Genomic DNA, 19,177 nt, shown 5'->3' on the forward strand with positions numbered 1-19,177 from the left:
AATTACCGAAACGTCGACTAACAATTGCGAATGTAACGTGACGTGATAAGAGATGTATGTATACGGAGTTGTTGTCCATCCTGGGCTTTGTGCTCGCCTGTAACGACGCAGCTACGCAGAACTCAGTGCCGAGCACGCCCGTTTCTCGGCAGTGGTCCGCTTTAATTACATTCGGACGATGTTTCAATTTGAATACATAACGGCGGCATTATTTGCACAATACGATAATTACCATACCGCCTGGAGATGGGAATATCAGCAGCCGAATTTCGACTGGCATTACTGATGCATCAGGCTCATAAAGCCCGCCACGCTCCTGGCCGCATCTCTCCCTCTATTGTCTCTGAAAACAGTAGTAGTTAAGCTCGCAGATAATCCCCGACGTAAACCTACTCTGCCGGTTGTGTACACAAATGCGTGAAATAAGCGTTTACGCGCGTAGGCGTCGCTCAGAGCCGCCGGGTTAATATGCTGCAGCATGGAAAACAGGTCGTTCAAAATGAAATACAAATAAATACGAATTCATTGCTTTACTTTTTATCTTGTTTTCTCAGCGTTTAAAAAAAAATATATATATATATATATATATAAAGCGGACAAAGGAAATAATTTTAATGATTTTTGAGATACTTACTTTGTATTCATCGAACGAAACAATTTCTTTATTTTTTATACAACCTTTTAATGCTTACTTATACAATAAAACGAAATTTGTTCCTTTGTTTATGAACGATCTTTTTTTTTTTCAAAAATACATTGTTCCAATAATTTGTGAGAATATATGAATAGTTGCGTCGCGTGCTATATGTAGATATAACACTCTTTTTTTTTTTTTTGATCGTAGATTGCAACGTATCTCGTAAAACGTGAGCATCGCATCGTTTATTTAACGTCAATTCGCTTTGCCGCTGTTGTTGTTTCTGCACCTATGTGTATTTTCCTCTCACCACGTACGAGCGTGGGGGCTACGTATTCCTCATCGATGCACCTTTACGAACGCGAATTCAATGACTGCTAACTCCGCCGGCGCTGACGATAACGCGCGTGCAGATTTTGCGAAAGGTATAGAAATAGGATGCAAACGAGGATGCTTGTTAGCGAGCCAGTCGCACCACGCCAGCACGAACCGTTCTCACTCCCTCGAGTTCGGTACGAGCGATGGCAGCGGACGAGGATGTTTACTCATTACAGGTAAACACTATCCATCATCCCCTTCCAGAGCTTTCAGGTCGCGATTCCGTTCGACGATGCAGCTCGCCATCTCATTCGCGACGCGACACGATTCGAAAATTCGGATGCGACGATGTCATATCTTTTTTCTCCTCTTTCCTCAAACGAGAAATGCACATTTCGTGCATTAATTGCAGTAATTAATTGTCAAATTTTTAATTATTCCAATATTTAACTGCGTTATCGGAATTAAAATTATTGGAATGATCATAAAGAGATGACTGAACTTCTTCTGCTTCTGCTTTTGATATGTTCTGAATATGCCCGTATCGTTAATATATTGCTATTTAATTTCGTTTGTATTTTATACGCATTAAAATTTTTTGTCATTTTAAAATTATTTACTCAGTTAATAAAGAGAAATGTAATTTACTAACGGCAAAATGCTTGGCTGTTATTAACAATTATAAAAGACCGGTTAATTGGAATGCACTAGCCGCGAACCAATGGCAGCGGCGATTTATTCTAAACTCACGTACAAAGCTCGCATTATTACTTCATAAATATTTTCACTGGTATAACGGGAAAATGAAATAATATGTACGAGAATTACATTAAATTAAATTTAATATATTGTATAATAAAATTTTGTTATGTGCACATTGTTATTGTAACTTAAATGTGAAGTAAAATATAATATAATGCATTTTAAACGAGGCCAGAGCGCATTTGTCAAGCCACTAATTACTTACAGTTGACCAAATGTATTTCACGTAGTAGTGACCGACATTGCGGGTCAGACGCCGCAAGTGGAAACAACCGCGTAAACTCTGCTATCGGTATATACGTGAAATTATACGGGGGAAAACGGCGGTAATAAACTGAAAAAACCAGGATTGGACTGTATCCTCGGAATTTTCCTTCTGCGACGGAAATCCCAAAGTAACATAAATCCGAAGGGGAGGGGGGGAGGGGATATACGATCGCAGCGGCAATATGCGAGTTACCAGTAAAAGAGAGAAACATCCACGGAACCGAAATGGTAGGCGTCTCTTACACTACATATCTCACTGTTGCCTCGAGATACAAAGCTGTCATGTTAACGCTGTCAACTGTTGTACGTGAAATTTTACGAGGTATATATACGCGAAACTATGAACTGTGACGCTCGTAAAACTGTGCGCTACATTGTCGAATTAAAATCTCACTTCACTTCATTGAGTTTAGAAGGAATATTTAGGCAACGTTGAAACTTGCGTAAAATGTTTAAACTGCTGCTATAAAACGTTGCTCATTGCAATTGAATTTTCTCCCGCAATAATTTAAGATATATGTATTTTAACCGAACTTGTTTAAATTATGTAAGGTACAGAATTTCAACAGATATAGAGTGCAGAGTTCGTCAAAACGGAAAAGAAAAAATTTTTTTTATACGTAAGATGTCTTATTTTATATATATGACTGTCTGGAAATGCAGTCTGAAATTATAATTCAAATCAATTTTTCGTGAAATTTCATCGCGTATTGATAGCATTTAAAGCGTTTCCATTTTTCTTTGAAAGAATAACTTTTCCTTTAGATTTGGGACGAGTGAACTTCGTCAGAATCTTGACAATCTATTTTGACAATCAAATATTCACGGAAACGTAATTGAAATGAATATATTATTTTGAATATATTATTTTAGAAATGATTTACTATATACAATATAAATGCATGTAACTTTTTGCTTATTTTTTTGTACGCGCATTTTTATAAGAAGACTTATCACTTAAATTCAGACACGTTGCATTTAGCACTAAAATCTGATACGAATACGAGAGCCGAGAAATCTGAAAACGCATCGCATATCAAGAATGTTGTGTTCTTTCTCTCACATCCCACTAAGGGATCCCAACGTCGCTGGTGCTATATCGGGATACAAAGCTGTCGTCGCGCAACCAAGCTCACTTGGGATTTTATGACACGCGTATATATGGAATCTCCCACGCTACTGTATTTCGTGCTTTCCGTGAAACTTCCTGCGTAGTCTCCGGCAAGTGCTTTTACATTTTGGCAGAGCATTCGTTTCCGGACGCCTGTCAAAGCGTCGTCAACCGCGTCTCGTTAAGATTGAATTTCAATCAGTTCCCTCGTGAAGCAATCGATGAATAGAGTGCCATGCGATTGCTTTGATTCACATACATCTCGCGTGCCAGGAGAACCTTTGTACTTAAACGATCACGATTTTGCAAACTCTCTCTCTCTCTCGGATTTCGGTTTTGCTCTCTTCCGCTATACTTTATCCACGTTATACTTCATCCACGTTAAGAAACAGACGAGATTCGCATGTACATAAAAGTGGTTTTACCTCGCTTATCTAGCTACATGAAAATTAACGTGTGTGAGAGAAGCACGAGGATTTTTGTACAGAAAATTGCGTTTGTATAAAAAATACGTTGGGAATTCGCAATGTTGGTATGGCAATACCATGGCTATGACAATACCAACTCAAACTGAACAGTAGGTCACGATAACGTCAAGGTGACATTAAAATAATTCGCGATCGATCGAAAACCTTAATTATCATTTTGAAATCATTTTCGCATCATTTAATGTCAGCAGAGCTTGTTATTTTTTCTGCTTGAGAAGCAGTCCGTTATGAATTTACCGTTATTCTGAAAAAAAAAAAAAGAAGTAATATCGATGGCACAAATAAACCCGGTTATTAAGCGATACCGAAGCATAAGAAAATAGCTTCCGTATTGGACGTTCGTTCTTTTTTTTTTTTTTTCTTTTTTATTCCGGCCAGCGAATAAAGCTTTGACATAAATGTTACGTGTTGCTGGAGCCACGCTCGTGAAGACTTACGGTATCCCACGAAATTAAATACGACGATATAAACGAGACAATAATTCGTGGGTTAACGTTCGGAACGTGTATACAGCTATACATTCCGCTCACGCCCGCGTGCGAAAGCTCTCGTAACTTAGCGACGGTTCTCTCGCACATACCTATACGTACGCGTGCGTATACACGTACTTTCCGTGGCACGAGGAAAGGTGAGAAACACTTCATCACGGATATTCTCGTTTACCCCTACAGCCGAAAGTCCGCACCCCATCGAGCCATTACGGATCTTTACGATACCCCGCGGAGCGGATGCGAGCTTGCAAGTTGCGATATTCTCGTCGCGGAGAGCTAATTGAAACCGTGCCTGTATTTTTTTTTTTTTTCATCGTGCCAGATTACCCTTGATGCGAAACGATAAATGACAAGAGAATACATAGGACATTCCGAAAAATTCAATACATCCTTCCTCCATGCTCGGTTTTTTCGCTATGAAAAATATCTCGTCAGTTGAATAACTATCAGTAATAAAGAATACAATTATACTGGATTTTATTGTATTTTTGGTACATATATTTAGTGTAGGAAAGAAATCGAATTAAAAGAGGGCCGAAATGTCTCTTTCGAAATGTTTTTTTTTTCTTTGTTTCTTTGATTTACTTGCAAACTATAATGTCTTTGCGAATCCGAAATATGAAAAATGTTCGCGAAAGCCAGCGTGGTCGATCTTTCTCTCGAGTGACTGTTTTCAGACTCTCAGAATCAGGTCTCAGAATCTGAGAGAGTCGATCTCTCTCGTCCAAACATTACATAGCCCAATTACACAACACACGCGTAAATATTATTATATTAAAGAAACTGCGTGTTCAGCTTGCGTACAAACAAACATGTGTCGGATCCTTGGGAAAGTATGATAAATACATTTTAATCGAAAAGAAAACATTAACTGGGCATATTGAATCTGCACAATAATGAGAAAATTGTTCCTTTTCTGCATATGTACTATCGTTCATTAATTTCAATACGCACCCGGATTCATTAATTTCTCTGTAAAGAATGAACATGATACGTGCGTTTTGCACAGAAATAAGTCTATCTGTTGTTATAAATATTTTCAACACTCGCATGTGTCATATTTATATATTATTTATATAAAAAAAATTCTTGAAAACTGTAGTTTTTGGTTATTTTCGAAGAAACAAGATACACACGCAAAGTCATGAGATATTCATAGTGATATCATATACATGCTTAATGCATGTTTTGATTTGAAAACTGATTCGTCAATACATACAAAGTGAAAGCACTCTAATAGTGTTGTTTTATCGCCTTGTATTGTGATACTGTGAAAACTTGTGTAAATGTGTAAAGTGCTGTCTCGTAAATAGCTTTCAGGAAGAAATTATAAATCGAAAAGCGATCTGCCACAATCTCATAAAAAATGCATAACAAGTGAATTCATTTCTGTACAAAATACATATATGTATTAGAGAGATCAATAAATCTGGAGATGTATCGAAATTAATGAGTAGTAGAAATTAATAAGAGAGTGTGAGAAAGGTAGATGAGATTGCACACAAATTTTCGATAAGAAATTTTTCGCGACCTTCGTAACGATGAAAAATCAATCGGGATTTGAGTTTACGTGGGTCATGCATTTTTATCACGCTGGCCATTTCGAATTATCTGCGTCATCTTTCTTAAAAATGTGGATCTATTTCTTTCGGATCTTCTATAAGGAGATCTCTCGTGCGAGAAAGGCGCTCTTATCCATCGGTTATGACGAGAATCCGCGGGTATCTAGATTCTCTTAGATTTGAGGCCATTCTCGAAGGAAACCAAATGTAGCGTAACTTACAAGAGATATCGCGAAGTATCCAATTTTTCCGCTTTATGATTTCTGAGATTTAGGTTATTTTTGTACAGGATTATCACACTATCGCGTCTTATAAAATATCATCGATTCACGATTATTAGCTATTTATGCTAATAGATTGAATAATTATAGGATTGAATAACTTGTGTAAGTAGAGTTAAAAAGATAAGAGAAAAATGTAAAATCATTTGTAAGGAATGTCGACGTTGACTGTTGTAACGTAATCTGAAGATCCGTAGACAAACGATTCTTGAAAGGCAAGAAAGATGCTCGTAAAAGCCCGCAATTAGCTTCACGAAACTTTCATTTATCTTTCAGAGAAACGCTGAAACAGATATTTTGCAACGCTACCCTCGCAAAAAGTTTTTCTTTAAAGATATATAATTACGCCGGGGAAACTAAATTAGATTGTACATCTCATTCTGCATTTTCTGATAGCCTTGCGAGTTTTAAGATGTTTTCCTTGCATTTTATTGCGGTATCGGGCAAAAGGGATGAGATGAAAACTTGGATACACTGCAAATCAATAAATTCCATTATAAGGCGTTTTTCTTTGAAACTTTAAGAAACAGATTATATTTTCCCAAGCTCTTTATTAACTTTTAATAATGGTTCAACGAAAAGATTATAATAATTTGTCACATTAAAATTTTAATTGGATGAAACATTTCGATTCTGTTTTTCGTCACGCGATCCCTCTATCCGAGAATATTCTCATTACAATTTATTGGAAATGAAAGCTCGCCGCCAAACAAAGGAAGAATTTGGACGGGAGAAATTTCATTCTCCATCTTCTCGCAGCGCAACGTCGTTTCCTCGAAGCTGTGGTGCTCGTGCACTCACTTCCACAGTATTTGACTTTCACTCACTTCGCGCGCGCCTATTTCTTCAATTTCCGCGAACGAAGACAAGTCAAGATCCCCGCAGGCGAGATGCTTACGGCGAAGAGACTTGCAAATAGAATTCCACGCATCTAAGATGCGGGCCGGGCGACGCGACGCGAGGCGACGCGACGGAGGGATGAGACGCAGCATGAAACGTGACGCGTTTGATCGAGTGCAACGCCTCGCGGGGTTTAGACGATTGGGATGGATGACAGGAGGATGGGGATGGTAAGGGTGATCGCCGAATGTGCTGAACGCGCGAAGGAGCCGCTTCTCATTCGATATCCGTGGCTGATTTCGAGGTACCCATCCCGAGCGCCGTCCAACAATGGAGTCTCTTTTGTCGACGAGAAAGAGGATATCGCTGTTGAACGTCAATCGACTGGAAACGATCGATGCGTTTACTGGCTTAAGCGATTTCCCACTTTGTTCGAGCCGTGCCGCGTGCGCGATTTATATTCGTGGCCGTGCGCTTTCACGATATATTAATACGACTGTGACGATATTGCTATGATTTACTTTCAATCTATGCGAGCTGTATAAATATGCATTGACAGGTAGATTCTTTCCACATCGAGCTAATAGAATGATTATTCTGTTATATAAATTCAATGTTGACATAATATATATTTAACGCTTAAACGAAATATTGCAATTTTAGATTTATTACTTAATAGTATAGTATTATGAATTAATCATTCATTCGTGCAGAATTTGTCAGAGATTTTTTTTTTTTTTATCGAACCGGAAAAAATTTTTTCGAGTGGATCAGTTATACGAATAATTGATATATCGAGTGTAGTCGATATATTATTATATTTTTATATAAATGATATTAATTATATTAAATTACTACACTTAAATGATATAATGTAACGAGTACCGTTGTTCATAATATGGATTAAAAATGACTTATAGAAAAGGAGATTAAGAAACCTGTTATTGCTGCAAGAATTATGTGCGATAATAATGACAAACCGCCACCAGAATTTTCTCCGTGGTAGCCGTTATTACTGCGAGATTTATCACCGACAATGTTGGAAATTAAAAACGCAAGTGCTCCGCATTTGAAAATGAGAATTTCGCCGGCTTTGCTTTACTGTTAAAATTGAGTACACAAACTAATGCGGAATGAGAGGAATGCAAATAACGTTGATTCAGCTCGAGCGTTTGCGAGCCTCTTTTGCTTTTCTAGTCAAAAGCTTATCTGATGTATGGTTAAGGCATATCAGATATGCAATTAACAATAACGTACGAGGCATACGTTTTACCATTGATAAAAATGTTATTTTAAAGAATCAAATAAATTAAAAATGTAAACAATAAAATAAATTCCAGTCTTTTTAATTAACATTATATTACATTTTATATATGCACAAAAATATAAATATTCTACAAATTAATGATACTACAAGATATTTTCTTTTAAAAATCTTTTAGGAATATATTGTACATATTATACAGTTCCAAGCTGCATTAATTTTTAATGATGGTTACTTAGGTGTACGATTTTTTTAAATTGTGGCATAACTTCTATTATAGATGTGTTCGCAACAAGATGTTATAGCAGACTGAATCGCTGCTGCGTGTTCAGACACGTTTACGCGTGTTTTGTTTTTAATTAGTCTCGATTATTCTACTTACCTCTATAGCCAATTGACCCAGGGGTCTCCCTTACTATAATTATGTCATTCCTTATATACAAATATACTGTAAAATTACAAGCGAATGCATCCAAAATTTCACATTTCTTAATATATTATCTATTTTTGTAGTCGGATTGAATTCAAACTATAAGAGATTGTGTATTATTACCTAAAACCTTTAATAAGTTAAGCATCTGTTTTTCATCTATTATTATCTTTAAAAAATTAACAATTCGTTATCTTACCCTCTTCGTCATCTTACCTCCCTTTCCCCTACGCATTTTATAATTTATGAAATAAACTAATATCTCTGATTATATAAATAAAATTTATATAATGAAAATTAATTAATACTGTTCTATGGATCTTCAGTATAATATTGATCTCTAAGTAGATTGTGACTGTATATATTCGGATTTCCTTATTTATACTTTTATCTTCTATTAATTAATTAATACTATTCTATGGAATTTCAGTATAATATTGATCTCTAAGTAGATTGTGACTGTATATATTCGGATTTCCTTATTTATACTTTTATCTTCTATTAATTAATTAATACTGTTCTATGGAATTTCAGTATAATATTGATCTCTAAGTAGATTGTGACTGTATATATTCGAATTTCCTTATTTATACTTTTATCTTCTACAGTTAGTGTGTACATATACAGTAAGTTACATTATAAAGTATCTGAAAATTAATAAGAGTTTGCTTAATCGAAATAAATTAGAGATGATGTTAATATTTAATCAGTTGTCTACGTTAAAATTATACATATCATATTTTTTTAGATAGACGAGTTTGTCTCTCTTCTATGCCGTATAAAATCTTTAATTAAACATTTCTCACTCTAATTTTATATTAATTTTATCTTAATATGATATTCGCCGCGGCGCCGTTATCTTTATGAATTTATGACCAGATACAGCAGTCATTCGGGACAGAGAAATTAAACCTCTCTGTTTTTATAAGAGAAAACCCTCTTATTATATATTATTTTATTGTGATCTTATAACATCCTCCTTTCCAACACGTTCATAAAAAATTTTAATTACCATGTGACATTTTAAATATCACATGTCTTACAATTCACAGCTTAATTGTAACGTACGTAGTTGAATTTATATATGAAATTTATTACGAGTATTGACAAAAACGATATAAATACCTGCGACAATTCATGTAAAATTCAATGTGACATGTTTATTCTTTATATGAAATTTGTTAAGCGTCTGTTTTTTTTTTTTTTTTTTTTTTTTGAGATAAATATGAAACGACACGACATGTAAATGTAAAATATATTTATTCTCTACATTGCCGCTATTCATTATCGATATTAAATTATTAATATTATTTGTCTAATATTATTTTATCTCGTAATTTTTATTGGAATATTTTAAAATACATTATATCTCAATAATCTTTTTCTGATATGTCCACATTTTTACATTTCAATCTGCAAAATATTGACTATTTTCAACAAGTTTCTCTTCTTTTCTATTTGGCTCATCATTATTCTGTTACTTAACTGTTTACCTATTATCTTATTTTCCTTGACTAATTCTCAAGTTAACTGAAGAACGGTTATTTATTATGTTCATACTTGAAACTGTTTCTACAATGAAAAAATATTCCTATGAGAAATGTAGGCGTATAAATATACATGTGTAGATACATTAAGTTTTACATTTTATCTGGCATAAACACCTCCAATCCGACATGGAAACTGATTATGAAGGGATCTCATTCACGAGTAGATATTCGCTTCGGTACACCAGGAAGGATAAATCGGAAATTTAGCAAACAGTACATTTCGTGAACGGTGCGTGTGCTGGCAGCTGTTAATTGAAATTATTCACAGATGGTAATCATAGTAATGGCCGTTATTGAATGGCACATCTCATAATCGCTTCATTAGCACGCAATGCGCGCAATCGTAACGTATACAATGTACTTACTCTCGGCTGCAGTATAATGCGCTAATTACAAACGAATACCTTGAATTAATATATGATAATTATCTCATGGGTGGAAGCATACGTATTTATAGTAGAGCTAATTACGAAGACATCGATTGTGAATCGAAATGTATTCATGTATTAAATGCATTATGAGACTACAAAATCGCGAATAGCGAATGCAACAGAGTAAATATTGGAAATACAATGTGTATAGAATTTGACGAGAGATACATTAATACACAGAAACGGCAATCTCTCGCTCTTGCAAGTATTATATTATTACAAGTATTATATTACGAAAAAAAAGCGAAGAACACATACATTTTATTTGTCGTATCCATAAACCACGTGTATCTGCGGCTAGCTATGTGTTCGTGCATTAACTAGGTCCGGAAGTCGCAATCCCTGCATCCCTGGAATTCATTTTGCGGTGAGCTTCGGGCGAGCGTACACCTCGTGGGCGTTTAGTTTACGAACATTCTCTACCTTAATCGTATTACCGTATTTTCCTGACATATCTTCTCGTACATATTATCGGTTTCGCGTAATCATCCCTCTTGCGGTCTACAGATCAAGAACTCGATTCGGCCGCACTATTGATGCACTGTGCTCGTGATTATTCTGCAAACAATCGCATAATCCGTTATCGAAGTTAATATTATTAGAGAAACGTAGACAAGACCTACATTCAGCAACGATATTTCGATTTTGCTTCGTTAGTAATATTTGTATACGAAATATAATTTTAACAACACGATTTTCCTTTACAGCACAATCGTTAACGGTTTATTTAATGATTGCTTTGATTCTTTTTGTTTTAGGTGTAAGGAATCTGGTAGGTACTTGAAGGATCTTCCGCCTACAGCAGTAATTATTTGCTTCCACAACGAAGCTTGGTCTGTGTTGTTGCGTACAGTGCACTCCGTGCTGGATAGATCGCCAGAACATCTCATACAGGAAATCATTCTGGTCGATGATTTCTCCGATATGCGTAAGTTGTTTTTCTACTAATACAGAAAAGTTAACAAATTCGTTATTATCTTTCGTAACCCTCCGAGTCTGACGTTAAAATCTGTAATACTGTTACTGACGCTGCATCTGTGAGACCTGTTTAATTTATATTAATTAAAAAGCACTAATTTTAAGAAATCAAAATAATAAACGTAACTTGTAAAAAGAATAAATATTAACAAGCAGAAAACTGCTCCTTAACGTAACTGTCCCTTGATTTTGATGGGTTTGAGTATACTTTAGAGCATCAAAAAAAATATTAGATTATTTTTTATGTGTTTATTTCCAGATTTATGAGAAGAAACAACATCTTGAAAATAACCTCTCGATAATAAAACTTATTTCATTTTCGAATATTTTTGCAACTATCAGATATATAAACAAAAGTTTTATGATATTTTATAATACTGTCATAATTGTCGAAAATGTCAAATTTTTTATATTCCCTTCAGAGATTGTCGACTTCTAAATCTTAGAAACGTATAAAAAGATGCTGGATCTATGCTCTAATATCTTTTGATGCTTTATAATTTATCAAAATCCAACAAAGCTCATCAACATCACTGAAAAAGTTCTAAACGGTTCTCTTGTAAATATAATTTTAATAAGAATAATTCAAATTTTTGCATAATGCAACATAAAAAGAATTGAATTGTTCGACATTTTTCGACAAAGAGATTTATAATTAAATGCTCCCAACGGATCTACCGTCCACTCCAGAAAGTTAAAAATTGTCGAATTTCATAATAACGCACAGTAGACTTTGTTTTATTTATGCGTGGTTCAAAACAGATTTCAACTTTGTTTTCAATACCGGAAAATTACGAGAAATAATTTATACGATCATTTATCGAGGACAATTAATACGTAATTTGTATCTCTATTGCACGACATATGATATATTCAAGGTATTTCTTTCGTATAAAGCGAAAAGTAGACGAGTTACTCTCGCGTTATCGCTCGAACCGCACACGTACTTTAGATTCAAAACGAAATATCTTCTATGCTCGATCGAAGCGGAATAGCATATCGTTTCCGTAGCGTCATAAATCCTCGTGCAGCTCTCATCGCCGAGCGATGAAAAATCCTCGATAGAACGCCAAAAGGGGAAACTCGTAAGCACGGAACGCGAACCATTATATTCGCGTACATGCTCGTACAACCGCGTCTCTATTCAGAACGGTGATTCGTTATCGCGACAGTGTTTCGTAGTTTTGCGATAGATCGATTAATTGCGATCCATCTCTCCACTGTGTCGCCGCGACGTGAATAGAAGAGAAACTCTCTCAGCCTGCTTTACAGATACCCTGAAAATTACGAGAGGTTCATACGAACTCTGCTGCTCGGCTCTCTATAAGTTTAACATCCTCACTTGTTCTCGTTTTCCGAAATCGGGCGTGAACGCGCTACTATAGTGTATCAAAAATTACAGCTATGGGGAAATACTTATACAAGAAAGGTTCAATCTGAAAACTCGTAAAAATCTGAAACTTTGCAAAAATAAAATACATGTACCTATATTTACAATTATATAACTATATATAATTATATAAATTTTCTATTTTGATTCTCTAACATCGAATACACTTAAAGAAATCTAACATTTCTGTTAATATCCCAGAAATTAAATTAAACTATAAATTATCAGTCGAAACAGCAAATCGCTATGTGCGACAATCAGGTTCAAATGTATTTTGTTTCTACATTTTTTGTATTTTATTTTATTTGTGAATTTCAGATTAAAAATAATTAAAAAATATATCTTGAAACTAACGTGGTTCTAATATTAACACATATAAAAAATAAGAGCATAAAAAACCACAGCACAAGTTATAGTTTGTGATATTTAATTATTATTACATTAATTAAAACATTAAATAATATCACAAACTATAACTTGTGCTGTGGTTTTTTATGCTCTTATTTTTTATATGTGTTAAAAATAATTGTTTATTTGCCAAACTTTTCTTAGAAAAAAGAAATTTAGAGAAAGAAATTTTGAAAAAGAAAAAAACTATTTGAAGCTGTTTCTATATTTTTTTTATAATAAATGCTGTTTCGTGAAATGAAGAAATAAAGAATGTACATATATATATGTACACTTTAGCGAAGAAATAATTGTCATTGTTCAAGTTTTGATGTCTTTATTAACTTGAAAAACTATGTTTGTGATTATTCACATTCATCTGTCGGAATACATGTTTCTCGCCTAAAGGCACATACGTGAAGTTGATAGAAATATATGAAACATGTAATTTCGTAAATGCGGGCGAAACAAATACGTACGTATTGTTTGGATGCAAAAAGGCAATTATAGCTTCAACGTAGTTGCACGTTTTCGAATAAACTGACGTTTATACAACAGCCACTAAATCGAAATCTAAATTACAAAACTAGTAAAACTGGAATCACTGTTAGCAAAAAAAGACCTATAGTTATATAAACTATTTACGAGCGTCAGTTATATTTAAAAAATATGCATCACACGTTGATACATATAAAATATCAATTTCAGAATAGATGAAGGTTTGCGTCAACATTCCTGAACTAAAAATATTATATTATTTTTTAGTTTAATTGTAGAAAAGACAATCGAAGAAAGGACAATCGATAATCGCATGGAATCCTACCAAATAATACAGGCGGATGAACATAAAAATCCTAAGAAAGGGTGTCTGAGATTAAGCTGGGTTCACAGTATACATAGCTAGGATAGTTGCTGCAATCTTTATTAAAAGCTCAAGATAAGCTCTCGTCCCGACCGGAAGTTAAACCTATAAACATAATTACTTGCTTCAGCAATTTCCTGGCCAATATTTTATATACTATTAACAGACAATTGCTTTATCACAGAAGGAGATTATAATACTGCATCTCATACATGCTTTATCTTTTTCGCAAAGATAATTAAAAAATGCGAACACGATAAATGAATTTATACATGCTTTTATTTAAGACGATTGCAACGTATATAATTCGAGAGTTTCTTTATACATATGAATTTCTTTATATATAATTATTTTCTTATAATTAGTCGAATCGAATATTTTATTTCAATTATATGGATATTATATTACAATATGATAATTTTTTATTATAAAAAATTATCTCTTTATTCGCCGAAAGGGGCGGTGGGTTAAAATGAATTCAATGATTAACAAAGTCCACAAGAAAGTTACAGCATAGACTTTAGCCTCCTCGGCAAAACTCACGCACGATAATTAGCTTTTATAAAGGGGATTGGCGACGGGGATTACAGAGTTAATTATGAGCGCTCTCGACGGCGACAGACTGTGCTCTTTGAGCGGTTCCATTATCTACGCCTCATATAGTGCACTCAGCAAAGTCATAATGAAATCTGCAATAATGGCCAGGGTCGGTTTATGCGTGCCTCTTTGTGTTCGAGGAATTCATTAGAAATTAATTCGGTTTGGAATGCGCGCGGATTCCACGCGCGCGAGCCGGTTGCGCGTGCATTAAATGTCTGATCTCTGATCTCTTACGGTCCATCTCTTCTCGTTCGAGTGCAGCTAACGAGAACGTAGCGCTCTTCGTTCAGCACACTTCAGTGTATTTCGAAAGGAACATTTTCTCGATTCGTAACTACCGGCGAGATCCATACAACGATCCCTATATATACAACGATATCTCGGCACGAGGCACGAAAAAATTCTTTTGTGAACCGATACTCAATACGGAATCGCTGAATGGCAATCGAGCATGACGACTTTGTATTAAAGCTTATCAGACGCGCAACTCAACAAAAAGGAAACAAAATCAAGTGTCTCGTGCGGTAATCATTGTTCTTGCACGAAACACGTTGATCCGTAGAATCCCATTATACTATCCATAGTTAATCGAGCTTACAGGGCAGGGGCTTAGGATTAGTGCTACGGTCCCTCATAAAGCTACCCTAACGGAGAATAAATCACGAATATCTCCTAATTGCTGCCTAGCGATCCATAACTATAGGCAGATATATGTTTTAAATTTATATCTCGCTTATGTTTGTCAAAAATAATACAAGATAACAGAGACCTTGAAACATCCACACAAGTGATATCGAAGATTTTCAGTGGCAATCGATATTATTTTTTTTTAAGATCAGGATTGTGTATATTCAAATGAAAAATAGATAAAGGAATTTAAAATAATAAATCGATTCCTCGCCGACGCAATAAAATTATTTAGGCCCGATTGCATTACTTTGATTTTAAGCGAAACTTAAGACTCTCTCTATCTCATTTTAAAAACTAAAAAGAGACAGGGACAAAGAGAGTTTCAAGTCTCGCTTAAAATTAGGGTAACATTGATGCAACCGGGCTTTAGAGATTTTAATGTCATTCAGCACTATTGATATTGTTCTTAAGATTCTTATGAGTATCGAATTGCTAGTCAATTTAATTTGTAATATTACTGCGGGAGTTTGCATTTCATAACCGAAAAATTATTTTGGCTCGCAATTTAAAGGACTGCATATGAGTAGTATATATAATACATATATATAATATACGTAGTATTGTATATATAAATACGCATAGAATTATATAAGAAAGATATAATTCAGCTAGATCATTAAAAGGTCTGTCTCCTATTAATAGGTTTGTCTCCTATTGGTTGTGTACTCACATGTATATAGTCTTATGAGATTCTTAGAAAATAATAAAATGCTGTGACGATAAAGGAGTTTATACATTTTAGGCGATTTGGGAAACACGCAAGGATCATTGGATTCATCTTTTTTCTTATTCAATTTTATTTACTATACTGAAGATACGATTATCAAAAAATTTATAGTTTACGAAATATTTAATCACTTTATGCCAAAGTGCTATAATAAAGTATAAAATATCTCTCGAAAACTAATGGGTTTTTTATATCTCTATCTCAATGCTTTTATATGCAAAATAATTACACTAAAAAAATCATATAATTCTATTTTAAAAAAGTGGAGATAACCTTCATATCTTTTTGATGCTTCTATTTAGAAAAAAATTATGGCCAAAATATGTTCTCTTTAAAATAATTCCATTTTTATCTGAGACATTATTAATCGTTTCGAAAAAAATTGACTGTATTAATTAAAATGGACTACTCTGTATAGTGCAAATAAAAGTTATGACTTTAATAATAATTTATTTTAATAAAGAAACGATTTTTATATAAAAATAAAGAGAAATTCGTATATATGGTTCAACAAAGTGATAAAATTAACCGTTGTTTTCTCTTCAATTTAAGATATGAAAAAAAATATTTTCCGAATACTTGAACAATTTTAATCGATTTGTAATTTAGTAAGTAAAACTGAGTAAGAAAAAAGATGAACCCAACGATCCCTGTGTACTTTTCAAGTCGCCTAAAATACATAATAGTAACAATATTAATTACAATATTTATTACAGCTTTATAAAGTTGCATAGCTATTATTTTCTAGCTAAACAAACCTTCCTAAAAGTTGTGAACTACGTCCCTTTTCTGTATTCAATCGTTAAGATACCTTAATGGCGAATTAAAGGCTAGTTTAGCGGACATAATTTTTATTAGAAGGCTAAGTAACTTTTTTAATCAAATGATGAAATGTTAATAACATGTATATAAGAAACATGCAATTAAAATGAATTATTATACCAGGATTATCGTTCTTTCTATTTAGCATACGATTAAATTTATTGTGAATAAATAGGGAATAAATTTACGACGAGAAGGGTGATTGTTGTTACCGCAACAGCTTGCGAATGACATCGTAAATAAACCGTAATCTGACATTAAGGACGTAATCGATTTTAAAGAAACCTAGAGAAATAGCTACATTCACGTGACTTTATTGTTGCATTTATTGTTCGCCGAAGCATAGATCCTACGGGCAACTTATACCTATTTCAAATCGGAGGTCTAGCAAACAACGGAGACAAAATCTACAGGTCCGCGAGATTAATATTCGAGTAAATCCTGATATTAAAGACGACAAGTTCTGTCAATAACGCTGCGTCACGTATTACGAGATTACGCCATGAATTATGCGACTGTTTAATATTAAATGCTAATTTAAATTTCCTATAAAAAGGATATAAGCTATTTTAAAGTTAAGATAGAACAATGCGACAAATACTCCATTTATTTAGTATAATGCAACGGAAGATACAATATAGGATATAACTAAATATAAATATATATAGAAATATTTAAGTTAATTACGCGTCGCGATATTTTGTTATTTTGATGCTTTGTTGGGTGGAAAATAACGAAAAATCAATCCTTTCGCAGCTCATCTCAAGCGCCAATTGGAGGACTATATGATGAATTATCCAAAAGTGAGAATTATCAGGGCGAATAAACGCGAGGGCCTTATCAGGGCGCGCTTGTTAGGCGCTGCGGCGGCCAAAGCTCCGGTTCTCACGTATCTGGATAGCCATTGTGAATGTACGGAGGGCTGGCTGGAACCTCTTCTGGATCGGATCGCGCGCGATCCGACGACGGTAGTTTGTCCGGTGATCGATGTTATAGACGACACTACCCTGGAATACCACTGGCGCGACTCGAGCGGTGTAAATGTCGGTGGATTCGATTGGAATCTCCAGGTAAACGAAATCTTCACGCCGTTCTCTTCCGAACATTGGGAAACGATAGAAAATACCTACGTCTGTCTTGCCGGAATGCAATTGATTTTCACATGTGACACGGCGTGACACCAAACTAATTATTTACCGGGGAAGAAATTGATTGATTGATCGTGTAATTTAAAAGACACGTAGGATTGCATTTTATTATATAAAAAGTCTTTTTTACATCTATATTCTTTAAAATTATTTGTTTCTAAATTGGCAAGATGCGATTAAAAAAAAAATAAAACTAGAAAATGTAAGACATTAATTTTTTAAATGACTTTTGAGTCTCATTTTATTAAGTTACTATCAACTTGTAAGATTTTATGATCAAAAAGTCATGACCATTTACGGGCGGATTCTTGACATATATCAACATTTGTTGACAAGTTCAATTGGCACGCGGTACCAGAGAGGGAGAGAAAGAGGCACAAAAACCCGGCCGAACCCGTTTGGTCACCAACGATGGCTGGCGGCCTCTTTTCAATAGACCGAGCCTTCTTCGAACGGATCGGTACATACGATAGCGGCTTCGACATATGGGGCGGCGAGAATCTTGAATTATCATTTAAAACCTGGATGTGCGGAGGTAAGACAAGAACGTGATGCGCAATAAAAAAAGGTTTTGTTTTTCTAATTTAGAAAATTAAAGTTCTAAGTCATTGTGATCTTATAATATGGAAGAATTATCTTTTTGTTTTTTTATTTTGTTCTTGGCGCTAAATGCGAATTGTTTTCCTTTTATACATTATATTTTCGTTGTTCTTTATTTCGGTAAAAATTGCATCCATCTATATTTTTATTCAAATGTTTCTTTTTTTATTTTCATGTTTGACACTTATTTGCATTTGCACGATTCTTAAAATTAGCCAGCAACATGTAAATGTATAATTCAACCGAATGAAAACGTTAATCTAATAACTCGACGCGTTCTCAGGCACCCTGGAAATCGTGCCGTGCTCGCACGTGGGTCACATCTTCAGGAAACGTTCGCCTTACAAGTGGCGCAATGGCGTGAACGTGCTCAAGAGGAACAGCATAAGACTGAGCGAAGTGTGGCTGGACGAGTACGCCAAGTACTACTATCAGAGGATAGGTCACGACAAGGTGAGTACTTCGCATCGTCGCATGCATAACTTTCTTTTCATATACAACCTCTTGTGCAAATGCGGGGGAGCAATCCATGTAGCGAGTT

At 34.6% G+C, this 19,177-nt stretch overlaps 1 protein-coding gene across 3 annotated transcripts in view; it reads left to right on the plus strand.

Annotated features, from left to right (window-relative positions):
• Positions 1 to 19,177, plus strand: part of Pgant9 (polypeptide N-acetylgalactosaminyltransferase 9) — a 225,834-nt gene that overhangs the window by 189,503 nt on the left and 17,154 nt on the right. For all 3 annotated transcript variants that reach the window (XM_011064871.2, XM_011064867.2, XM_011064870.2), the window contains 4 exons: positions 11,191 to 11,360; positions 17,645 to 17,958; positions 18,373 to 18,571; positions 18,920 to 19,089. In XM_011064871.2, the coding sequence (XP_011063173.1) occupies positions 11,191 to 11,360; positions 17,645 to 17,958; positions 18,373 to 18,571; positions 18,920 to 19,089 (853 nt within the window). The remainder of the gene's footprint in view (positions 1 to 11,190; positions 11,361 to 17,644; positions 17,959 to 18,372; positions 18,572 to 18,919; positions 19,090 to 19,177) is intronic.

This window comes from Acromyrmex echinatior, chromosome 15 (genome assembly GCF_024713525.1).
Source record: "Acromyrmex echinatior isolate Ae372 chromosome 15, ASM2471352v2, whole genome shotgun sequence".
Lineage (NCBI taxonomy): Eukaryota > Metazoa > Arthropoda > Insecta > Hymenoptera > Formicidae > Acromyrmex > Acromyrmex echinatior.